General features: G+C 37.1%; 1 protein-coding gene across 1 annotated transcript in view; it reads right to left on the bottom strand.

The window, feature by feature from the left end:
- LOC126885403 (uncharacterized) overlaps nucleotides 1–19,478 on the bottom strand; it is a 34,231-nt gene extending 14,753 nt beyond the window's left edge. The window contains exon 1 of the mRNA XM_050651969.1: nucleotides 18,840–19,478. Coding sequence (XP_050507926.1) covers nucleotides 18,840–19,478 — 639 coding nt within the window. The remainder of the gene's footprint in view (nucleotides 1–18,839) is intronic.
- Between the last annotated feature and the right edge of the window lie 282 nt (nucleotides 19,479–19,760).

Genomic DNA, 19,760 nt, shown 5'->3' with positions numbered 1-19,760 from the left:
GGCAAAGGTACCTCTGAAGCATTAGCTCAATTAGTTTCCGACATTCAGAATGCACTTTCCATTAATCTTATAACGGCATGCTTGTTTTTAGATATTAAAGGGGCTTATGATACTCTGGATATTGATATTCTAACTGTACAGCTCATAAAATACGGTTTAAATTATAAATTTGCACAAAGAATCACAGATTTGTATAGGGACAGAGAAGTTTTTATTCGAGATTCAGAAAATCACATTTACGGCCCTCGATTACTATCAGTCGGAATTCCGCAAGGTTCAGTCCTAAGTCCAGTACGTTTTAATATCTATACTGCAGAATTGAATAACATATAAAATGAAACAAATAATACAATTAAAATCATTCAATATGCAGACGATTTCTGTATATATAGCAGCCGTAAATCATATGATGAGTGTTTATGCGATTTGGAACTGATAATGCAATGTGTAAAAAGATGGTCTATGGCTTTTAATTTCACCTTATCCCCTGAGAAATCTAGCATCTCCTTTTTCACTAGACATAGGTTAAGTTCCCCTACCAGTATAAATTTAAGTAATGTTGATATTATTGTATCCTCTCACCATAAATATCTGGGCGTAGTTTTGGACAAAAAACTAACCTGAACACTCCATGTGAATTACATTATCAACAAATGCGAAAAAGGTTTCAACATGCTTCGTTGCATATGTAAAGCTAGATGGGGTGCCGACCCAAAATAGCATTACTTACTTACTTAGTCCTAAGCCTTTCTACCTTTAGGTGTAAGGTTGGTGGAGTTGAGTTTGGCATTGTACTCTCCATGCTTTCCGATATTGCGTTAGGATTCTTGCACTTTCCAATATCAATCCCTTCTTCTCGACTTCTTTCCTGATTTCATCTTCCCACATAACTCTTGGTCTCCCTCTTTTGTTTTTCCCCTGCCCTCTCGTTTCGAACACACGTTTTGTTAGCCTCCCGTTCGACATTCTACACACGTGCCCGAACCATCTAATTTGTCCTTCTACTATTTTTTCATTGATTGGTTCTAGTTTTAGGTTTTGTCTAATTGTTTCGTTTCGTATTTTGTCTGTCCTCTTTCTGTTTGCTATTTTTCTCAGGAACCTCATTTCCATAGCATTGACTCTGGATTTTTGTCTCCCCGTCAATGTCCATGTCTCGCTGCTATACATGATTTTTGGTCTAACTACTGATTTAACGACTGCCGTTTTTACTTTTTCCGGTATTTTTTTTTTCCCAAAAAATGTTGTTTTCATAGTGTTAAATAAGCTTCCTGTTCGTCCGATTCTCTCGTTTATTTCCATGTCTTGTTTACCATTTGATTCGATTATTACTCCTAGGTATTTAAAATATTCCACTTGCTCTAGTTGTTTCCCGTCTAATTCTATTGCGTGTGTCTTCCTCGTACATATTTGAAATTATCATTTTTTTTTCTCTGTATTAATTTTCATATTTATGTTTGATAGTTCTTCTTCTAGGATTTCAAGATTGTTCTGTAAGTCTTCTCTGTTTTCTGCTATCAATACCATGTCGTCTGCAAATAGTAGCTCCAATAGTTGAGTCTGTTTCATTTGCCAGTATCCTAATGTTAGTTTTCTCATTTTCTCTTGACATTCTTCTATAACGGTTCATCCAGTACCACTGAGAATAGCAGTGGACTCAGCACGCATCCCTGTTTGACGCCTTGACTTGTAGAAAATTCCCTGGATTCCTCGTTATTGGTTCTTACTGTATTTGTATTATTTTTGTACATATCCTTTATTACTTCTATTATGTGTCTGTCGACTCCCCTTTCTGTTAGTGTCTTCCAAACGTCCTTTCTTCGGATTCTGTCAAACGCCTTTCCCAGGTCAATGAAGCACATATGTATCTCTCTATTATTCTTGATTACCTTCTCACTTACTTGTCTTAATGTGAATTGTCTTACTATGGAAGACACTATGTGTCTTCCATAGTTGTTTCTATTTGGGTTTTTATTCTTGTCTCTATTATTCTTGCTAATACCTTCCCAGGGATACTTGATATGGTGATACCTCGGTAATTATTACAGTTTCTCTTGTCTCCCTTTTTCTGTGTTGGTAAATATAATGTCTTTCTTCCAGTCCTTTGGTAATTCTGCTCTATTTATGATATCATTCATTAGTTCTTTCATGCTATCCATTCCCTCCGGGGTGATATGATCCTTGCCTGGTGCTTTGCCCAGTTTTACTCTTTCTATTCCTTTCTCTAATTCCTCTCTTGTTAAGGATTCCACTTGTTGTTCTTCATTCCTTTCTTGTATCTCCTCTATGTTGTCCTTGTCTACATGAGTTAGCTCTTTGAAATGTTCTCTTCATCTTTCCATTATTTGTTTTTCTTCTGTTAGTACGTTTCCATTCTTGTCTTTTATATTCGGCATAATGTGCTCTTTCTTTTGTCTGAGTCGTTTTAATGCACCGTAGAGAAGTTTTTGGTTTTCCCTATAATTTTTTGTCATTTTTTGTCCAAATCTCTCCCATGACCTATCCTTTCCTGCTTTCACCGCTATTTTAACCTCTTTCCTTTTTTCTTTATATGCTTCGTAATCTTCCGGGTGTTTTGTGCTTAGGTATCTCTTCCACTTGTCTTTTTTGTTCTTTATTTCCTCTCGTATTTCTTCCGTCCACCGTTCTGTTCTCCTCATGTTAGTATTTGCAATTTTTGCTTTCCCGCAAGTTTCCTTAGCTGCTTTGATTATGCTGGTTTTTAGATATTCCCATTTTTTTTCTATATTTGTATTTTCTGCCCTACCTTTCAAAGTATTATCTAATTTTTCTTGGAATTTCTTCTTATATATTTCCTCTTTTAATTTGTAATATTTTATTTTTTCATTTACTACCTTTCTTCTCTTTTCTTCTTTTTCCTCTGTTGTTCTCATTCTCATTATTACTAGATGGTGGTCACTGCCAATCTCCGAGCCTCTTTTCACTTTCGTATCATGTACTCTTTTCCATTTGTTGCTGCTTACCAAAAAGTAATCTATGATTGATTTTTCGTTTCTGCTGTCTTGTACTCTCGTGTATTTGTGTACTTGTTTATGTTTAAATTTTGTATTTGTTATAACTAGTTTGTTCTCCATACATATTTCTATTATTCTTTCACCATTTCTGTTTAGCATTTCTTCTCCTTCTTTTCCAATGCACTCCTCTATTCCGCTGTTGTTGTTTCCGACTCTACCGTTTAGATCTCCCATTACAATTATGTTTTCTTGCCCATTATCAATTTGCGTTTGGAGCTCCTCGAAAAATTTATCTTTCTCTTCCTTTCTTGCATCTTCATTTACTCCGTAGGCTGTTATTATTGTCCATATTTCTTCGTCCATCAGTTTCATTTTCACCGATAATATTCTCTGGTTAACATATGTTTCTTCTATAACGCGTTGTAGTCTATTCGGTGCAATTATTATCCCGACTCCTTCTTTTCCTCTCTCTTTTATATCCGCTCCTACCCAAAGTAACCAATATCCTTTGTGTATTTTCTTAAGACCTTTTCCTTTCATCTTCGTTTCTGCTATTCCTAGTATTTCTATTTTTTGTCTTATCATATCTTCTACCAGTTCTTCCTCTTTTCCATTGATGCTTTTTACATTCCATGTTCCCATTTTTATCTCTCCTGTTTTCTGCAATCTAGCTTTCCCCTTTTTCCTATTTTCATCCTTGTTTACCTTTGCATCATCTTTTCCCCTATCGCTTTTCCCATTCATTGCCTTGGTCGTCGTTGTTGTGGGTCCGGTCTCATTATTTTCTTTTAGTTTTTTGGAGTCCCTTCACCGATATTTCTGTGAGTTTGTATAAGTTTCTCTTTATTATGGTCCCATTTCCACTCCTTTCCATTAATCTCCAGTTTCATATATCCTATCTTCGTAGTATTACCTTTGTATTTTTCTTCTTTTGCCATTTTCCTAATTTTTGCTTGTATTTCCCTTTCCTTTCTTGTTAAATCTGATTCTATATACACCTTTTGTCCCGGTAGATTTTTCAGTTTTCCTTTGTTTTTTAGTACACTCAGCTTATCCGTTAGGTTTTTCATTTCTGCTACAAAGATTTGGTCGCCGATCTTCACCGCTCCTCTCAGTTTGACCTCTAATTTCAGATTTCTTCCTATGAAGTGTTCTACTGACTCCTTTACAGGCTTTCCGTCGGTAGCATCTAGTGTTAGGCCTTTTATTACTATATTATTTCTCCGTCTATCTTCTTCCAATTGTTCTATTTTATTGTTTGCCATTTTTAAACCTTCTTCCAATTTTTCGTTTTTTTCTTTCACCTCCTTAATATATTCCATCGTTTCTTTTTGGTCTTTCCGTATGGTTCTTATTTCTGCCATAATTTCATCATTTTTCCACATAACTTCCCGCATCATTTTTATCATCTCTTCATTTGTGTCGTTGCTTTTATTCGGTGTTCGTCTCGTCAGGTTACTCTTTTCAAAATATAATTTATCTTCTTTATATGGGTACGATGCGTCCGATGCGGGTCTGTGGACTCTGTGGACGCTGGCCTTTGGCACCTGACACAGTCATAGAAATTTGAAATTTGAGGCATACGAATTTCAGTACTGTTTATTTTGCCGCATACCGTAGTATATTGTTCAAAAATTCAATACCATAAAATACGGTTTTTTACAAAATATGACGGATCTCTTTACTGTAAAGAAATTTTTATCATTTGTATTTGCTCTTTTAAATTACACGACATATTTCATTATATTTTTACTCTCCTGTAAATAAAAGTATAAGTTTCTGAATCTCATCGAATATTAAGCTCTTACTTAAAGTTCCATCTCAAACGATAAAATATTAATATCTCGATTGCGAGATAGATATTTCAAATTTAAATGCATAACCTAATCTACAGACTTAAACTCTCAAATTCCAGATATACAGACAATTATCCCAGAATACATTTTCATGGTATTTCTTGGGAAAATTCAAAGAGAAACGTTGGAAAGAAGGATACGCCTTAGATCTAAATTGTTGTAGGTAGATATGTCTGCAGGGGAGATTTAGGGAATTTTGTACTGGATGTTCCATTAAATTCTTATACAACATGCCTTTCACATTGTAATTAGATTATTGATTTATATGTTAGATGAGTAGGGGCAGATTATTTAACAGCAAATATTACTTATTACAAATAGTTAAATTTTCACTGTTCTCATATAATTTTTTTCTTAAAAGTAGCGTTATATTTTTAATGATTTCACGTAAGAAAAAATTTTCTCAAATTTATTATAATAAATAATAATAAAAAATCAATGGAAAAATTCCAATAATATAATAATATAATAATATAATAACAATAATTCAAATAATAATAAAGTCTATAGTGACAAAACCGTACATTTCAAAAATACAGGCTGTAACAAAAATGCAGGTCATAAATAAAATCATATATTCTGGGACCAAAATAATTCGATTGAACCTAACTTACCTTAGTAAAAAGGTGCACATAAAAAAAGTCCTTTGGAGTTACAAAATGAAAATTGATTTGTTCCAACATATCAGAAACTATTAGAAATTTTTCTTAAATGATTATGTGGTATTCTTATGGTCTAAACATCTCAAAAAAATAAAAACAAAAAAGTTTGTACACCCCAAAAAATTTTATGGGGATTTTGTTCCCTTAAAGCTTCACAAACTTTTGTGTACGTTCCAATTAAATTATTGCTGTAGTACCATTAGTTAAACACAACGTTTTTAAAATTTTTGGCTCTTAGAATTTTTTGATAAACGATTTTTTATCGAGATATTAATATGTTTCAAAATATACATAAAGATGTAAATTCACAATAAATTTTCATATCATTACCAGGTCTATATCATACCTACCATGTAAAAATTTGTGTTGGATTTTACAAATGTTCAAAATATCTCGATAAAAACTGACTTATCAAAAAATTACAAAGAGATAAAAAAGTCTTAAAAATATTTTGCTTAATTAATGGCTCCACAATAATAAATAAATTGGAACGTACACAAATAATTGGTGGGTTTAAGGGAACAAGACCACCATAACATTTTTTATGGGATGCAAAAACTTTACTTTTATTTTTTTAAGATCTTCCTGCTATATGAATGCCACATGTCTATTTTCAATAAAAAATCTCTAATAGATACATATCAATATATTGGAAAAAATTGATATTTATTCTGTAACTTCAAGGGACTATAACTTTTTTATGTGCACATTTGTACTTCAATTTAGTTAGATTCAATCGAACTATTTTGGTCTTAGAACATGTGATTTAATTTTTGACTTTTATTTTTGTTACATCCTGTATAATTCACAGTTCCTTACATTTTAAAGGGTTGTCTTAGTTTGAACAGATTTGGCGTTCAATATTGATGGATGAATCAGATATAATTACCAAACCACTTAGTCTAGGCGCCAGAGGGGTCACCGTGTCCTTTTCAATTCTGATGGACAAACTCGACGGTTTCTTATACATATTTGGCTGCTGATTACGAATTTCAAGGGTGGATTTCGATCCGAGTGGTCAAAAAATTGTTATAAACAATTTAATTGTTTATAAATTGTTTATAAGGCTCTGGCTCATAAACTAAAAGAGACAAAAAAAAATGTTTCAAATAAAATTTGTTCCTTACTAAAAAACGAAGAAAAAAACGTGTATTAATCTTAAGTCCAACAATTATAACTCAAGATATTGTAAAATTAGTGCACAATGCAAATTGAAAATTGCAAAATAAGTATTTTTCGAAGCTCTATCAATCGTAACTTGGATTATGCTCACAAAAATGAGCCTGAGAAGGTCTCATTTTAAAGCGTAATTAATAGGCTTTTAAACAAAGTTTGCTAAATTACTTTATCTTCATTTGTTTTAAAGTTATACCCGTTTGAAAATATGATTTTCTTAAAAAAATTGTACATTAATTTGTTTATAAGGTTTTCAAGCAAATTTGAGCTATAAACATTTATACTTTAATTAAAAATAATCATAGAAGAAATCAAAAGGAACATTTTGAGCTTACAAAAATGTTCTTCACTTTATTTTTGGCCAAGATATCGATATTTTAATAGCGCAAGCTCTGAGGCGCAAGATCGGCTCACAGCGTAAAGTTGTTCTGAAGCTATTTCCTTGTGGCATTTTATTATTATTATTCTAAATGGGAAATAAGCAACAATATAACTAAAAAATTGATTTAATTAACGTTTCCACGTCCAAATCAGACGTCGTTGTCAAAATACAAAATATTAATAAACTAAACAAAAATGTTGTTGCTTAGAAAAACATTATTTGCTAATATTAGCAAATCATTGCTAATAACTTAATTTAATCTGACTCAAAAAACTTTAAAATAATATTGCCAATATTTATGAGTTGCGTTCCTGGGACGACTTTACTAAAAGATATTTCATTACATCTTTAATGAAAAATTTGAGTTAGGGTTGGTTTCATGTAATCGAATAAACTATCTTTCAGTAATGTTGTCCCAGGAAGGCCACTTATAAATGTTGGCAATATCATTTTAAACTACTTTAAAATGTATATGTCTGAATTCGGCCAGATTAATTTTTTAATAAGCATCAACATTTTTGTTTAATTTATTAATATTTTTTATTTTGACAACGACGTCCGATTTGGACGTCAAAACGTTAATAAAATAATTTTTTAGTTAAATTGTGGCTTATTTTTCATTTAGAATAATTAATGCCGCAACTACATAGCTTTAGAACAACTTTACGCTGTGAGTCGATCTTGTGCCTCAGAGCTTGCGCTATTTAAGTATCGATATCTTGGCCAAACATTTTCGTAAGCTCAAAATGTTTCTTTTGAGTTCTTCTATTATTATTGTTAATTAAAGTATCAATGTTTATAGCTCAAATTTGCCTGAAACCCTTATAAACAAATTAATGTACAATTTTTTTAAGAAGATTCAAATTTCAAACGGGTATTACTTTAAAACAAATGAAGATAAAGTAATTTAATAAACTTTTTTTGGAAGCCCATTAATAGACCTTTAAAATGAGATGAGACCTTTTAGGGCTCATTTGCATGCGTAAAAGTCGAGTTACGATCAATAAGGCTTCGAAAAATACTTATTTTGCAATTTTCAATTTGTATTGTGCACTAATTTTACAATATCTTGAGTTCTAAATGTTGGATTTAAGTTTAGTAAACGTTTTTTTTCTTCGTTTTTTATTAAGGAACACATTTTATTTGAAAAAATTTTTTTATCTCTTTTAGTTTATGACCTAGATCCTTATAAACAATTTATAAACAATTAAATTGTCTGTAACAATTTTTTAACAACTCGGTTCGAAATCCACCCTCGAAATTCGTAATCAGCAGCCAAAAATCCATAAGAAACCGTTGAGTCTGTCCATCAGAATTGAAAAGGACACGGTGACCTCTATTTGACGCCTAGACTAACTCCTACTCCTCTATTTTTTCTCCTTTGTAAGGATGTAGTGGCGTCATGTCATTCGTTTAACTATATCTATCAAATTATCTCCAATCACTAACCTTCATAAACTTATTATAATTTCTAGCGTTTTTTAATGACTTTTTTCAGAATACACACAATTACAGGATACATAATATCATGGTTTGCCAACCCAAAAACCAAGAGTAATATCACTGTCAATATAACAAATCAAGTTAAATATCAAGTTCTGTCCTACCTAATAAGTAACACAGTGGACATATCTTGTATTTTATTATGTCATTCTCATTTTTAAGGGTTTTTCCTTCATCATAAACAGACCAAACTCTACCAACCCAAAGAAATGTTACTAAATACTATATCAAGCAAATAATCTCATTTTGGCAAACATTGGACATAAATATCAAGTTTTGCCATACCACCAGAAATTTAGTGGAATAATAATTATTAAGTGTAATATGTCCTTGTAGACTGCAAATGTTAAGATTTCAGCCAAATCGTACTCATTTCTTTTTGGAGGTAAAATCCCGTATCGAAATCAATGAGCTGTTGGATGCTGTATACGGTGACCCTTTTCCTTCCACGGCAACCGTCAAAAATTGGTTTAACGACGTGACAACGTGACAATAGATTCAAAGTGACAATAAACCACGATTTCGTCTTGACACACCGCACATTGAAGGTGCGCGAGATATATGGAATATGGAACCAAAAGGTTGTGTAGATCATATCCAATTGCATGAGAAAACTGTCAGGGTGTTGGCTGTCTCGTTTTCTTACTTCGTAGGTACAACAAGAGCAATTAAACACTGTTTAAGCATAACTCGGCGGAGCTTATACGTCTTTTTATAACCGTCGAAGTAAGCGGATCCATTGATACGCACCAGAGATCAAGAAATAGTCATCCATAAAACGTGCTTCGCAGAAGGCGAAGACTGTTCTATCGGCCGGAAAGGTAATGGACACCGATTCCTGGGATTCAGAAGGTAGGATCTATATCGACTACTTAGAGAAGGGCAAAACGTGTACAAGGTTCTACTATACCAAATTGGCGAAGAAAAAGGGCTCTTTCACCTTGACAATTCACACCTCCTCCGTCGCCAGGGCCAAATTACTCCAATTACAATTGGGCTACGAAGTACCTACTGCCCTATCGACAGTATTCTTCAGATTTGACCATGGGCCAATTTTATTTTTGTTTGCGTACTTGAAAAATTACTCGCTGGGTAAAAATGTAAGTTGAATAAGGAGGGCATCAGTATGGAAGCTTAATTTGTAGAACGTATTTTTCAGACGGGTTAAAGAAGTTAAAGCATAGCTAGATCAACTATATCAAATAAATAAGAAGTTGTAACAATGTATAATTAACCTTGTATTAGCCGCTTTATAACGTAGCAAATATCTACAGAGAGGATCTACATTATGGAATAAATTCATTTTCTCTAAAACGGACGACTTTGGAGAAAAATCCTGAAACAGGTCGATTTTTATTTTTAAATTACAATTGTTTGGCATATATTTCATACTAGTGATGTCATCCATCTGAGCGTGATGACGTAATCAATGATTTTTTGAAATGGGAATAGGGGACGTGTGGCACCTCATTTGAAAGTGTGTTCAATATTCTATTTATTAATATAAAGGATAATTATATTATTTATACTGGGTGACCAAAAAAATAATTTTTGAATTAAATTATTTGACGGAAAAAGAAAAATGTATGTAATTTATTTAACTCAAAATACATTGTACGGCTGTCAGTAAATAGAAAAAATGTTTATTTTACAAATAAACATTTCTTTTGTATTTTGATTTCTTTTGTCATTTTCATTTGTAAAATGTTTATTTTACAAATAAACATTTCTTTTCGCTTAAATTAAATCACAAACAGCCTCCCACCTACCTCTTGGCAGTTTGAACTTTTAATTTAAGCGAAAATCAAAGTTTATTTGCCAAATAAACATGTTTTTTTTTTATTTTCTGACGGCGAATTTAATTCGAAAATTAATATTTTGGCCATCCTGTATAAATAATGATATTAATGTTTATTACTGTATAGAGAATTGAACACCCTTTCAAGAAGCTTGGTTTATGTTGAATGTTTTTCATCACTCTAAAAATAGTTACATTCTGTTCTTCAATGTAGTATCACTTCTGTAAAAGAGTTAGTTTTTCAGTGCATTAACTCACTTACTTACTCTTAACTTTTAGTTACGTAATGTCCACAATTACACCATAAGTACGATAGCGCCTATGGTGGGCTTATACCTCTCCAGCTATCTGCTTTTAAATAGATCGAACGTTAGCTACTGTTGGTTATCTTTAGACTTCTATTTTGATTAAATCTTATTTTTATTACCGTCGATCAAGCAAATACTCTTCCGAGTTCTTTTCACAACAGTAGCAGACATTAAAACCGATCTACTTATGTGCATTTTTTTTCATGTGACCTCCTCATCCTAGTTTAATTGTTTTGATATCAGTCCTGTAGCACTATTACATAATCTTTTTCTTTTGGCATCATAACCCTGGATGGGTATTTGTGTATCTGGCTATGTCTTTTTATTCAGATCTTTTTTGTGCCCTTCTCCTCCACTGTCTAATATTCATGGTTTTCAGGTCGCGTCCGCGTCATCTAACCATCCCGTTCTGGAGCTCCCTTTTTTTTTCGCCTTCTCACCGGCTTCAAGTGTAATATCTTCTTTGTTTTTTTACCTTTCTGTCTGTGAACATGTTCCAGCCATGACAGTCTTTGACTTTTCACAAATCCTATAGTGTCATACCCTTAATTCAATTCATTAACTTTGTCGTTTCTCCTGATTCTCCATGGGCCGCGGCCGCCTTCCTCTTGCAGCAGTCTATATACTTTTCTCAGTATCTTTCTCTCGAATGTCCTGAGTTAGACTTCATCTGTTTTTGCCATTACCTCGGTTTCACAGCCATGGGTTACAAAGGGTCTAATCAACGTTCTATTGTTACATAACACAGACAAAATATTCAAGAAGGCATAGAATTTAAACCAGAAAAAAATGCAACTTAGATGAAAGCTAAAAGAAATAAAGTAAGTTATCAATCGAAGTAGCACAGAAAACGACAATAAATATCGCTCCCATACCACCAGATTGACAACAGGTTGAATACTTTGTTTGGTTACAACCTCCCGAGAATTTCAAAAATTATAAATCATAGAGGATGCTGAGGAAATTAAGATGAGATAATTTTAAATAATTCACAACCCATCTGCTCAACGTGGTAACAGTTCCAACAATATAGATTCCTTAGTACTCAACAAAAGAGTAAATGAATTAAAATGTATAAACATTTTCAATTTCTTTGCAACACGAAAATGCAGCAGCTGCATAATACTCTGGTTAAATCGGAGAGTGCAGGAAGAGTCTATACCGGTTTCGGAGGTTTTTTCCTCCTCATCGGTAGTCCCCTATCTTCTTCTCTCCGATTTCCCCAGGCGTCACACTTTGGGCCTTACCAAATTGCAAAGAACGAAATGTCACGGATGTACTAGAACCATCTACTAGAAAAACAAAGTAAGTTATCAATCGAAGTAGTACAGAAAACGACAATAAATATCGCTCTCATACCACCAGATTGACAACAGGTGGAATACTTTCTTTGGTTACAAACTCCCGAGATTTTCAAAAATTATAAATCATACGGAATGCCGAGGAAATTAAGATGAGAGAATTTTAAATATTTCACAACCCATCTACTCAGCGTGGTTAAAGTTCCAACAAGAAAGATTCCTTCTTCTTCTTCTTCTTCAAGTGCCATCTTCGTTCCGAAGGTTGGCGATCATCAGGGCTATAAGTATTTTCGAAACTGCTGACCGAAACAATTCGTTGTTGCTACAGCTATACCATTCCCGTAGATTTTTTAGCCAGGAGTTTCGTCTTCTTCCTATGGATCTTTTTCCTGCTATCTTCCCCTGCATAATTATTCGAAGCAGTTCATATCTTTCGCCTCTTGTAATGTGTCCCAAGTAGTCCCAAAGATTCCTTAGTAATCAACAAAAGAGTAAATGAATTAAAATATATAAACTTATAAAACGTACATCCGTGACATTTGGTTCTTTGCAATTCGGAAAGGTCCAAAGTGTGATGCCTGGGGAAATCGGAGAGAAGAGGAAATGGGACTACTGATGAGGAGCAAAAAACCTCCGAAACCGGTATAGACTGTTCCTGCACTCTCCGATTTAACCCGAGTATTATGTAGCTGCTGCATTTTCGTGTTGCAAAGAAATTGAATGTGTGTATAAATTCTAAAAGAAATACTTTGATGTGATCTTCATACCCTAAAGATCACATAGATATGTTCCCAAAAATCCGGTGTTAGACAAATAACAGTTAGATTTTATAATAACAAATAGTTTAATTTCATCTGTAGATGAACAACGGTATTTTTAGAAAATGGTGAAGAATGCCACTACATTTTGTATATTTTTAGAATATTAATGTATATAGTATTTTTACTACAAAAACGTTATTACGTAGGTCAAAATTTTTGACGTAAGAGAACTGTCAAAACATTAGAATGTGACTTTTCATTATTGCCGTGTTTATAATAAACATAGTAATAATGAAAAGTCACATTCTAATGTTTTGACAGTTCTCTTACGTCAAAAATTTTGACCTACGTAATAACGTTTTTGTAGTAAAAATACTATACCTTAATACCTGTATAAGGAAAAACAATTTTTTAATTCAAATGGACTGCATGATTTATAGTTTAAGTAACCAATACAGTGAAACGGGTCAGACTTGTAAAGTCTTGCTAGTTCCCCTTTAATATAGTTCGGAGGCTGGTTGTTTTTTCTGGTGATTAAATATGTAATTAAAAATATTTATTTTTACTTAGATATACCGTTAAAGCACGACATATCGTATGTGCTAAAATTAATTATTAATTAATTAATTAATCTTAAATTAAACAACATTTTACACTCCATTATCGAGCTTTAAATCACACACCTATACTCCAGTAAGACATACTACTGAACTAAAAGTTTTGTAAAACTTGTAAATGTCTGAGGGGACCGATTATGTGGGTGTGAAAAACAGATGTCATCAAACGAACCGCCTCTTAAAACATCTTTGACAAAGAATACCAAATTTTGCCGACCTTAAAGCTGTTTCACAATATAAATTTCTCGAACTATACCTACGTTAACTAATACTTCCACTTTCCACTTTTTATGGTAAACTTTCCAATCTCTATTGTAGTTACGTTGTTTAGCCACTGTTGATGTACATTCACCATGACATTCTCCAGTGACTGATAAGCTGCTCCGGCAAAGGATCCAATATTGAAACGAGAGTAAACCAGTCAGTACATCACAACTCCATTTTGCCTTTCAGAGTAGGCGTCAGTAAATCTAATCTTCCCGAAACAGAAACTACCGCTACGTTTGACTGCTCAACCTGCCTCCCCGGACCCTGCAACCCCATTGCATCGGCGGAGGATAGGGTACAACTTAACAAAATATTATATCAGTCGGGAAATAATAGATGTATTTAATGAGCACTAGTTCATGTTTCCGCTTATATAGTTTCTTGAACTAATTTAGAATTATTGTGATTATTACTGTTTCCAATTGTGTAATTTTTTGATGGATATTTTGTTCTTGCAATATGTATTTACACACAACCAAACGTATGAGGAATTTTGTGATATATTTTATCATTTTTAGCGAATTTAAAAAAAAAACTAACATACGAAGTCAAACAATTAGTTTGGAGCAATTGAATCACCAATACATACAAATTAAATAAAACAATAAAGTCTTGAAATAACAAAATGAACAAGCAAGCAAGCAAGCAAGCAATTTGATTTAACCCGACCTGTGGGATTTGTTCACCCTCTCGAAGGAGTACATTCGGGTGTAACAAGTCATTGGGGCGAGGTGTTTTGACCCGAGTTATACAGGGATCACCCCACCTCGCTCCAATGCCCCAGGCCATCCCTTTCCCCCCCATAGCACGCTGATGCGCGATGGAGGCACAACTATCGTAGCCAAATGCTCTTCACAATGGAACCCTGGGTAATAAGATTCCACTGTGGTATCCTAATCGAATGCAAAAAACTAGGCCCAGCGTGATGCGCTCTATGCCTTTATCTTCTTAATAACTTATCCGCGGTACTAAAAATTGCTTGCTTGGGCCCCGAGTCATCGTGCCGAGCCCCACTGAGCCCTGTTGGGCCCTGCTGGGCCCCGCCCGATGACTCGATGCTCTAATTTTTTTGTGTTTTTGGTTTTTTTAATTTTTTTGGGGGCTTTCGCCATTTTTTTATTTTATATGAATTTTTTTGGGGGCTTAAGGCCCTTCTAATTTTCTAATATTTGCTTACCTTGGAGGTGGTCGTGGTACTTGGACTTCGTGGGTAACGCTATCTTCGGCACTTGTTTCGAGCTACGAACACACTACTATCACTTATCACTTTTAGTTTATCCTATAATTTGTTGTTTCGGGCGTCTGTGCTTCCATCGGTGGAACTCGTCGTATCTTAGCGTCTCTCGCAGTATGTAATTTGGGTGATGTTCTAATTCTGCGAATTTGACCCTTGCCTTGTCTGTCATGGTTTCTGTGACTCTCACCTGTTGGAGTTCTCTGAACAGGAATCTTTCAGCTACATATCTTGGGACTCTGACGGCCTCCCTCAAGCTGTTGTTATGGACTGCTTGGATCTTCTTCTTGTGTGTATTACATACGTGTCCCCATGCGAGAGACGCATAAGTTAATACCGGTAGGATTATACTATTTATCAATCTTAACCTTGTTTTGAGTGTTAGTTTACTTTTTCTGCCTGTGAGTCCTCTTAGATTCGCTCTTGCTATGTTGGCCTTCTGGACTGTGGCTTCTACGTGTTTTTGGAAGGTTAATCCTTTATCCATAATGACTCCTAGGTATTTGGCTTCGTTTTTCCACTCGATGGGCCTGTTCTGCACCCTCAATTGTTCCTCTGGCTGCTGTCTCCCTTTCTTGTATAGAACCGCTTGTGTTTTCTCTGAATTTATGGCTATCTTCCATTTGATACACCATGCTTCAATTTCTTCTAGTGCAGTTTGTAGGTTGGTCACTGCTATATCTGCGTTTCTATGCTTGGCCGCTATTGCTGTATCGTCGGCGTAGAGGCTCATGAGGGTACCTGGTGTTCTAGGTACATCTGCGGTGTATATCGTGTACAGCAGGGGTGACAAGACCGCTCCCTGTGGTACTCCAGCCTCCGGGATTCCGAGTTCGGACAGGACTTGTCCTATCCGAATCCTGAACCTCCGGCCGCCCAAGTACGACGAGATTAGCCTCGTCATCGCTCCGCTGTACCCGTAATCCCGCATTTTGAATAGGAGCCCCTTGTGCCAGACTCTGTCGAATGCCTTGCTTACATCCAGGAACGCTGCTCCAGTGTACTGCTTATCATTGAAACCGGCTGCTATGTACTCGGTTAGCCTGAGGACTTGTAGTTCGCTGGAGTGCTCTGCTCTAAATCCGAATTGAGCCTCTGGGATGATATTTAGTCGGGTTGTTTCCGCTTGCAGTCTGCTGAGGATGACTCTTTCCACTATCTTGCTGATCGCTGGAAGTAAGCTGATTGGCCTGTAGTTCTGTGGGAATGTGTGATTCTTGCCAGGTTTTGGAATCATGATGACACGGGCCTCTTTCCATCTGTTTGGGAATGTCTTGAATCTTAATATTGCGTTTATAATATTTGTGAAATACACTATAGCTTTTCTGGGCAAATATTTTAGGGCTCTGTTGGTTATTTCGTCGAGGCCAGGCGCTTTTCTCGGTGAACTATTTTTGATATGTTCATTGATTTCTTCCGGTGATGTTGGGGGGATGAAGTCCTCTGGGTCTTCTGGTCCTTCTTCTTGTTCTTCGACTTCTTCCAGGAAGTCGTCGTCTTCATCTTGGTGGAAGTTCAGTCTGCATTCATCTTCGAGTGTAGTCCTCATTGCCTCTGCTTTGTCTTCTATGGTGTATACCATGCCGTATCTTCCATGTAGTGGGGGGATGGGTTTCCTGTCGCTTCTCAACATTTTCTGGAGCTTCCAGACATTTCTCATGTTTGAGTCTTGTTCTTCCATCTCTTGTACAAAGTTGTCCCATTTTTCGCTACGGTGGAGTTTTAGGGCCGTTTGGACCTCCCTATTTAAAATATTTGCCCAGGATTTATCTACTCTGTTTCTTGTTCTTTTTGCTGTTTTCTTTGCTCTATTTTTTTCCCTTATCAACTCTTGTGTTTCTTGTGGTATGTCTTTGAACCTTCCCATGAATATCTCGACATCTTCCTCTGTTGTGCTGTTTCTAATTGCCTCTTGGATGATATTTTCGAACTCTAGGACTTTTCCTTCTATTTCTTCTGGATTGTTTATTACTGGCACTATGTTTATTCCTTCACTCACTAACCTTTTGTAGTTAGTCCACTTTATTTTCTTTTTTGTTCTTTTTGGCGGGTTTGTCTCTTCCCATGTTCCGATTTCTAATAGGATGGGGTGGTGGTCAGTTGATCCTTCGTCCAGCGTGATTAATTCTGATTGCAGTCCTAGGTTTTTGGCTACAACTAAGTCGATGTGTGTCGGAAGTGCGTTTCCTGGGTAGTGGGTAGGTTCTTCTGGGCCCATTGCTATTGTGTCTTCGTTGTTTTCTATGTATCTGTTTAGTAGTCGTCCATTCCTGTTCGTAGCTCTGTCGTTCCAGTTGGGGGATCTTGCATTCAGGTCTCCTATTATGATGGATGGTTCGGCGATGTTTAGGAACGCATCTAGGTCATCGTCCATTAAAGGGTCTTGTGGTCTTACGTAGGCTGATGTGATCCTTATTGCGCCTTGCCTCATGTTAACTTCTATTGTTGTGGCTTCCATGTTGACCAGTGGTGGAGTAGTGTAACTGGTGTGTCTAATACCCTTCTTTACTAGGATGGCCGTTCCTCCTGATCTTCTAGTGAGGTCGTTCCTATATACGTCGTATCCAGGAAACTTTAGGTTGAAGTTGTTGGTCAGTTTTGTTTCCTGAATTGCTACGATGTCCATCTCGTATCTGTTGGCGAGTTCATCTAGTATGTTCTGATTTGTGGTTATGCCGCCCGGGTTCCAGGAGCCTATCCTCAAGTATCCCCTCTCTGCCATTAGTTCTGTGCCTGCCTGGTGCTGAGTATCACCTCTTGGACTACCTTAGTCACGATGTTTGTGACCATCCTGACTAGGTACTCTTCGTCTGGGAGGGTTGGTCGGTTGGACGGTGTGTTGTTCTGCGCTGGTTGGTCTCCCTGCGTGGCTTGCGCGTAGGATACCCCGGTTGCCTGCTGTCTTCGGTTTGGTGGTGGTCGCTGTTGTGACCTCTGTGGTGGAGGCCTCCCCCAGGTTGGGCACCTAGGACATCCTCTGTAGTTGGCTGGGTGGCTCCCATTGCAGTTGGCACACGTTGCCTTGACTTCTCTGGCTCTCTGGCACTGCTTTGAGTGGTGTTCTTCGCCGCACTTCACACATCTCGGGTCCTTGTGACACGAGTTCTGGGCGTGATGGTACCCTTGGCAGTTGAAGCACTGCGTCGGTCCTGCTGCCTTGTGTAGGTCCTCTACCACAACTTTCATGTGGCACAGGTTCGTTACCCGCTTTGCTTTTTCCACGTCTTCCTGATCCAGTGTCATGACAAACATGGGTAGTGGCCTCCTTTTCCCTACTCTCGTAGACATGTTACGTGCTGTGTGGCAGGTTATTCCATATTGGTTTGCCATGTCTTCTTGGATTGCCTTCTCGGTGGTATTCGTGGGCAATCCTCGTAACACTAATTTTGGTTTCCTGTCTTCGTCGAGTGGAAAGGCTATCCATTGTAGCCTCTTTTTCTCTTTGGCGGCGTATGCTTCTGCATATTCCTCCACTATCCTTGTCATCTTTCTGTAGTCATCCGGGCTTTTAGCCTGGATGAGCGTCTCTCTGCCACTTCTGGAGATTTTGTTTGTGGTGATGATGCCTTTGCCCTGGGCTATGGTAAGAATAGCCCCTGTCTCGCTGACACTCTGTAACTTAATTACAGGCGGTTTTCTGTATGGTGTTACCTGTTTTTCAGGTAACACGGCTTCTTCGGCGTCTTCTTCGTTTTGGTTTGTTTCCATTGACACTGTATCAGTTTGACTGGAAGCGGCAAGCGCGTCCCTATCTGTGCTCGTGGATGGCACTGGTTCTTCGGGGAGGGGTAGCTGTACCTGGGGAGCTAGTTTCATGGCTTTTTCTTGGTTGGACGTCCATGTGGCGTCTTCCTCGTCGGTTAGTGTCACCAGGGGTGGAAACTCTTCCTTTCTCTTTTTCCTCTGTTGGGTGGACGCCTCCTTCGTCGAGGTGGTAGCCTTCTGGCTGGGTGGTCGAGTCTGCTCGGTGGTCATCTTTTTGGTGGCAGGCTGCTCTACTGGTGGTTTTTTGTCCGTCTTTTCGGGGTTTTTCTTCTCCGGTTTCTTTGCGAGTTGTTTCTGGAGAGCTATCAACTCGTCGAATCTGGCATCCATCTTTTCGCTCATTCGTCGAATCTCCGTATTCAGCTCTTTGATCTCTGCCTTCTGTTGTGCGATCACCTCTTCATATTTTTTGTTGTTTGCATCAACGTTTGCTGCAAATTCTTTCATCAGGGTTCTGAGTCGGTTGATTTCTTCGTTGGCCCTTGTCAGCTCGTCTTCGCTGGCGGCATCCTCTTCAACCCGCTGACGTTTGGTAGTGCCCCCGCCTTCGGCGCCTGGGACGTCTTCGTCCATGTCCTCGACTTCCTGGGTGGCCTCGATGTTCTGGGAATCCTCGACTTCCTGGGTGGCTTCGGTGACGTTCTCGGTGGTCTCGACGTTCTGCGTGGAGTCCTTGCCTTTTGACTTCTTTTTCTTTTTTCTTGTTCTACGATTTTGGATCGTAAAACCGTCTTTTCCATCTTCCTGGTCGCTCGAGTGGTCATCGCTGCTCTCTTCAGGGTGCTGTAACAGGAGGGACTCTTTAGAGTCTGCATATCTTGGCGGGGAAAGCGCCTTGGATCTGGGGGGTGACCGAGATCTGACTCGTGTCATCTTTGGTTGGGAGCGGTAACCTAACTTTTAGAAGAAGCCTTTTTTTCAGCCGATTGGCCCGACACCACATCGACTTCAGGGTTGGCTCCCTGCACAACAGCGCGGTAGTTCTCGTACCTAGACAGAACTAGGTACGGGATCCTCTTGATTTTCTCAACTCTCTGACCTTAGGGGCCGGGGCTGCAAGATGTATTCTAAATAACTACACCTTGCAGTGTCGAGGCACAGTGTTTTAAACTGTACCCATTCCTAACGGAGGCACAGAGAGTATCCCGTAGCGGG

The sequence above is a fragment of the Diabrotica virgifera genome, chromosome 5, assembly GCF_917563875.1.
Source record: "Diabrotica virgifera virgifera chromosome 5, PGI_DIABVI_V3a".
Taxonomy (NCBI): domain Eukaryota; kingdom Metazoa; phylum Arthropoda; class Insecta; order Coleoptera; family Chrysomelidae; genus Diabrotica; species Diabrotica virgifera.
Note: the sequence above shows the minus strand (reverse complement) of the source record. Positions and strands in the feature narration are given on the sequence as shown.